Genomic DNA, 6,862 nt, shown 5'->3' on the forward strand with positions numbered 1-6,862 from the left:
TATAGCAATGAAAACTAGAGAACAAATGAATTAGCGATCTTAATGAGTGTCTTACATATAAAATGTCAGAAAATGCAAAAAGTATGTCATGCAATATTAAAAGGTTAAAATTCAAGGAACTTGTGTATATATTTAAAATGTATTAAAATATTCAAACGATCAATGTTGTATAATACACAATTAAAATATTTATTTAAAAACCGATCAACCGATTGGTGTCGAAACATGTAGTGTTTTTTTTTTCGAAATTATTATTATTTATTGCACGGACTGGGTAGTCATACTATGGAACTTCAACCGCAAGAAGTACTTACAGTTAGAAGAGACATAGGGGTGGGTTTAACGGTACTTTGAAACAACGTCAGACCACCGCAAAGCTGCGCTAAAGGAGCCTGAGATAATTTCGCCATTTATGATAATTAAAAAGAAAAATAGATACTTCTTAACGGCAAAAACTTCCTTCCTTTGTATTTAACAACACGTGATCCCCCTTTAGCCTCCCAAACTAACTTTCTGTCCCCCACTTCCAATATAAAATCATAGAGACGACACTGTTTTTTGAGTATAATCAGTACGTGGTTCTGACCAAGGCTCTGTTTTTCACTTTATTTGTAATTTTGATAATGTTGTAGTGATGACTGGTTTTGTTAAGTGACATATAATGAGAATTTGGTCATTAGAAATTTGGAATGTAAGAAAAATGAGGCTTTATTGTGCACTAAGGTATTCATTGGGTGTATTCAACACATTTTGAGGAGACTGATTTTTGAAAGTGCCAACTTGTTTCTTGGTATATTATTCTATGTGGATAGGGTAGTTTTTATTGTTAAAGCATGCTATTTTTGTTTCGAATGTTAATTTGAATCTATTACTTTTAAACTGCAATTTTCGTTACAGGAATATAGCGATATGTTTTGCTTATTGTTAAGAAAATAATAAGAATATTAAGCTAATTTGTCACATTTCATGAACATTTTTGCTAACCTTTTAATTTTTATTTTCGATAACATTTTTATTAGGATAATTGTATTTATACTAGCTGAGGTAAGACTGTAGGACTTTAAGAAAAAAAGCTTTATTGTGAGGTTGTATAGTGCCTGATTATTTGTTTGAAACCATAACTCTCTCCCACCCTAAAAACTAACTTTTGACATTCATATGTAATTAAAGTAAGTTAATCCTTGTCGCACCTCGTAAGACAAGTGCTTTACTTTGGTTTCCTATGGCACAAGCGGATGAAAATAGTAACATATTTACCCTGTGTAAGCCGCCACCAGCTCTTCGCAGGTTAACTACTGCTACCAATAGTATTCATGTTTGTTTCCTATGTCTATTTTTAGGTAAACTTCTGACCAAATGTATGTAGGTAGATTCATTATACAAAAACCAATAATTTTGAAGAAGTTGCTTCTCTCATCAATTAGTTATTAAAAGAGTTAAAGCTATCCTTAACTTTAATGACCTTTAAATGTTTCAACGAACTTAAAAAAATTCACCTATACGCATAATTTGATAGCTTAAACCTCACAGTAACTAAAACTGAAATGTTAGTTTTTTGTTTCGTTTTTCACGTGGCAGTGCGTTCGACTTACCAAAAACATATATACGTCCGTGAAAGTACACTGTAGTATGGTAGTTACGAGGTTCCGGCATTGTTCCAAAATATGACCATTTATCTTTTATCGGTTGATAACACAGCATTACTCCACCTGACGGATAAAAAGTGTACGAGATGTTAGGAACAGGTAGCTGTTAGTAATCGCTAGGCTGACAAAAGTAGCTTTATACACGAGTTTTCATAGATTCAAAGAATACTTTTCTCTTTTAGCAAGCTTAAGCTCATTCCACTCAAGGACTTTAGCAGATTAGAGGACTTCCATTAGTGATACTAAAACATAGAAAACAAATACTGTAATAACAGAAATGCCTTGTTTAACTTTAAAATATATTAGTGTGTACTGGGTTTTCAACTGGTTCTGACGAAGCTTGACATATAACTTGCATTTTAGGCCAAGAAAAATAACTTATTGAAGAAAAACAAATAATTAGACTGTAATGACTCACTTCTTATAACTGACAAAATTAAATAGACATACTTTAAGTTCTTCGGCTTTGAGATACTAAAATAATATTTGAGTTTTTGAGTCCTTTTTAACTCATCATATAGTAACTTAAATTGATTTAAGTGTGTAAATAATATTATGGCATTGGGCCTAATTTATTATTCGATTTTATATTTCGGACCAACATTATAAAAGGCCTAACTGTATTTCTTTGGTTTGCTGATCCAAATTATGCTGATAAACCTTGAATAGGCGTGTGACGGATTTATTATTATATTTCAATATCGATGTTTGTTTAAATTCAATTTATATTGAGAGATGTACATAACTTATAATGTTAAATACGTATTGCAAAACTTCCACCCATTCTATAAAGTTCTAGAAGATTCAAGAGTGTAAGAATCCACAAAATATATGTGTACGTAAACGCTAGTAGCGTTTGTAATGTTGCGTAATTTGAATTTTCGAGAAACTCTCCACACGCCTATAAATATAACCAACGTGACGCGCCTAAAAACAGTATCTATTATTGTTTAATATAGTTGGTGTGCTATAAACTTCGGAAGCTATAACTGTGGTTAACGCTTATTAATTGGGAACTTCAGATATATTGACCAGGAACGTTTATAAGTTTTGAACATTACAAATCATTCAACTTCAGTGATTTACATCGAACATTAGTACTTTTACGAAAACATTACCTAACGTCACCGGTAGGAAAAATTGGTGTAGACCACAAGCTAGCTAGCTCCCTATTAAGTGAATAGTACCTACATCAACTTTAAATTAACTCGCTCATCGTGAACCTCGATAAGACATCAAAGAACTTTCAGTCTAGAAAGAAAACATTATATTGCTTGTAAGTTTGTCAAATTTTTGTATATAAACTATTGTTTGTAATAACTATTGGTAATAACCGTTATTGTAAATTGTATTATTGTTTGTATATTAAAATATATATGTATTTAAAAAAAAACTTTATGTATCAATCTTGTTGGCAAATATAATAGATTGGAGATATATATTGCCATATATATTTAACTACTAAATCTAAATTACAATTTAACTCAGTTTTAGGCCATTTAAAATTGTAATACGTAACAGGCGAAACTGTAGTCCACAGCAGGGGATGCAACGAATTAAAGAATGCATTAGGCTTCTACTTCACAGTTTATATTTTTTATTTTGTCTTGGACGGAAACAAAGGAAATATGTAATATAATAGTTTCTCTCAAATTAATCACAATTCACCTTCGCTTATTTCACACGAAACGATACTACCTAACCAGCAACGTAATTAGTTCATAAAAATACAAAACGTTCTAACTGTTGACTTGAGTTAACGGAAGCCTTACTCATTAACTACTTACCATGAACGGCTCACAAAAATACATTTTCATTGAAATTATGTTCATTCTTAAAACTCTGCATGCAATAATCTGTTGAATCACAATTGAATTCCGGGCTTACATACTGTAGTTATTACAATATTTATGAAAACCATTCTGTACTTAAATTTAGTAAAAAGAAGCAAAACGCTAGAAAATACTTGTCGGACAGTTTTCTAACTGATAATTATAAAAAAATGTTACTACAAAAAGATTAACTTCTTGTAAAACTTGGCAGCATAAAATAAAAAAGTTAATTATTGAAATGATATATTAACGAACATTAAGCAAAGCTAGCAGAATACCTTTTATTATGCTTAATATTTTAATTATTTTAACCATGAACTCATCATAACTTAGAAAGTTTTTAATAATACATTGTTATTTCAAAATGTAAAACAAGTACAGTTTATACTAGTACTAGTGTTATATAAATGGAATAACAGCATTGCCAGAATATTAATCTCATGTAACCATTAGGTGCCATCATACAACGAATTCTTTTTTTCATCGTAAATTTCATTATTGAAAACTGATTCTATATATCATAAGTTGGATAGTTATTCCTATTTTAGATTCAAGCTGTTTATATACCAACCTACCTATCAGATAATCTCTTGGCTTCAAAGGATTGATTCCTCCAGTACACAATATCACAGGATTCTCGTCATCACAAAGACATTTTGTTAAAGGCATATCAGATAAAAAGTGTGTACACGACTTCCACTGACGAGTTACATTTACCCTGAATCGTATGTGTGAAAACAAAAAAGCAATGTTCATTTCTAAAAAAACAAAAAATATTTAAAAACTCTGTACCCACTATTTACTTTTAACAGATCTATAGCTAATATGTGGACTTAAGTTTTTGTATCATCTAATAATGAAAATAGAGCTCAATCAAATAATCTATTAAGTGTAAAGAGGTGACTGTCATTACTATATACTGAAAACTTCTAACAAATAAATAATTTATAGCACACTGTTTTTTATTCCATAACAGATCTAATAACCTTCCTTTTTAGATATCAGCAGAAGTACTTCATACTGTAAAATAATAAAGCTGTGATGAAATTTGTTTTTGTTTGTTATTAAGCACAAAGCTATACCACGGATATCGAAACTCAGTTTCTAGGGGTATAAGTCCGCAGACATACCTCTGTGCCACTAGGGGGCTGTGGTGAAATAACAAATCTGATAAGAGTTGCCAAATAATGTCATGAATAATTTGATTTTTTCTTCACTATCGATATGAAACAAGAATACTCAATGCTTGAACTGGGGGAAAAAAAGGAAGCGGGGTGGATTGTGAAAGTTTTGAAACTGAATACCATATTTCTTGTTTTTCATGTGTATTCTTTACGTATTCATATAGGAACTAAAATGTAAAAATCTGAAACTCATTAGGTGTGATTTGGTAAGATAATGAAAAATAATGATGATTCTTCACGAAGTGTACTTGTGAGTAGCTCGTGCTTACGTAATTCAATAGGTAGCGTGAGCTGCACGTTCGACTTGTGATTTACAACTTGTGTGGAGGAGTTATTAGTTAGACAAGGTTCAAAGGGCAGTAAAAAATAAATTAAAGTATAACATAAGTATACTGTTATGAGTTATAGTGTGGAAAATTGATGGTTATTTTGTGGTTACGAACTCGGTCAGACCGTGGCGAGAGGGTTCATTCACTCCATTCGTGTGCTACTTGGTTTCATTCTTGCCTCGCTCTTCCACGACATTTCAAGGAAAAAAAAAATATATGTAGTTTTTCTCCCCAGGCCTTTGCTGCCGTAAATATGTATTGTATCGTTTACTGAACCTTTCCTCTCTGAGAATCTTACAGTCTACTAAGAGGTAGCAGGATGGTTTCTGGCCCTCCTGAAAAGAATTGGGATGGCATCTCGCCTCATTCCACCCTTCATCAATCACTGCTTATACTTATATAAAAACACTTGAATAATTATTTGTTCTCTCCGATAAGCTCAGTAATTTTCAAAATTTGACATAGGCAGCCAATATCTGATGTTATGTACAGTTGATAAAAGAAATCTGTTAAAACCAAATATAATCATCAGACACCTGTTGCATGTACCTTAACAAGTACAATCAATTGACTAATCACAAGCAATATTTTATCGTCTGCCCTAAACAAACATTCTATCACTGAATTTTCTTACTAAGATTATTACGATTTGATGAGCATTTTATAGCTTTTATATTAAGATATACTATTTGAAATTATAAGTGCAACGTGTTTGTTTTACACGATTAACTCATTACGAAAAGAATGATAAATAACAATGATAATACTATTATATCTATAAATGTTTATCTTGTTTGAAGAGATAGTTAAATCAAAATATGGTTGCATTTTGTTATTGTATCTATATAAACATAATAGTACTATCTGTTATATATCCAAGTAACTACTTCGCAGGGTGTGGATGGATCTTCACTAAAATTGGTATGGAGGTTCATTGGGTCCATGGAAAGATACATACAAATTTGTATTTTGCAGTTTTTATGGGCGTTTTTTTACAATTACATATAAGGGAAGCAACTTTTTATGTCCTAAGATAACCTTTCATTAATGTCAGGGTTTCATGAATATGTGGGATGAGGATTCTTATACAGTAGGTGTCTGTGGTTTGTTGGCGATAAATTCGAACAATAAACGGGCAGCACACAATCCTCTTGTTTTAAAGTAATATATTAAAAATAAATCAAACTCTAAACAATTCTCTTCTCTTGTCAGAAGTCCCCTTAGGCTGATTCAATTACTTTAGAATCTAATTGACAAGACGAATTAATTTTCTTTATCTTCTTTTCTCACAATACAAATCAACGAATAATTCACTTACACTACCACGTGGGTTACCACAGTTGTATCTCGAACCTTAAATAATTGTCTTCTTTCGTCAAAGTCCACACAGGTGGATAGAATTACTTTAGATCACTCTTTGACAAGATAAATTATTCTCTTTATCTCAGTTAAACTGTGAAACTCACTTTAAAATATCATCTGTTACAGCTTATCACTCACGCTTATCACGCGTTTATTTAACAAGACTCAGTTAATGTAATGAGAAAAATACTGAAGGTTCGATTAATGTGACGTCAACAATATTAGTTAAGCCTCGATAACAATGTATTGCAAACACAATGTACGACTCTTATCAAGTTACGTAACCAAACTTATCATAACTATCGCCTTTAAAATGATTAAGTTTTAACTCTCTTATTATGAACAACTAAACAATCATTAAATATTAACTCACAAAATAAATTAAACAATAACTCCCACACTAAGCAGTTGGCCCGGCATGGCCAGGTGGTTAGGGCACTCGACTCGCAATCTGAGGATCGCTGGTTCGAATCCCCGTCACACCAAACATGCTCGCCCTTTCAGCCCGT

The 6,862-nt window shown here is 31.7% G+C and overlaps 1 protein-coding gene across 4 annotated transcripts in view; it reads right to left on the minus strand.

Moving 5' to 3' along the window:
- The window catches only part of LOC106459177 (alpha-scruin-like), a 42,778-nt gene that overhangs the window by 34,616 nt on the left and 1,300 nt on the right, over positions 1-6,862 (minus strand). For all 4 annotated transcript variants that reach the window (XM_022385920.1, XM_022385928.1, XM_022385914.1 and 1 more), the window contains exons 3-4: positions 4,054-4,196; positions 1,593-1,709 (exon numbers count right to left, since the gene is read on the minus strand). In XM_022385920.1, the coding sequence (XP_022241628.1) occupies positions 1,593-1,709; positions 4,054-4,196 (260 nt within the window). The remainder of the gene's footprint in view (positions 1-1,592; positions 1,710-4,053; positions 4,197-6,862) is intronic.

This window comes from Limulus polyphemus, unplaced genomic scaffold (assembly GCF_000517525.1).
Source record: "Limulus polyphemus unplaced genomic scaffold, Limulus_polyphemus-2.1.2 Scaffold26, whole genome shotgun sequence".
In the NCBI taxonomy this organism is placed as follows: domain Eukaryota; kingdom Metazoa; phylum Arthropoda; class Merostomata; order Xiphosura; family Limulidae; genus Limulus; species Limulus polyphemus.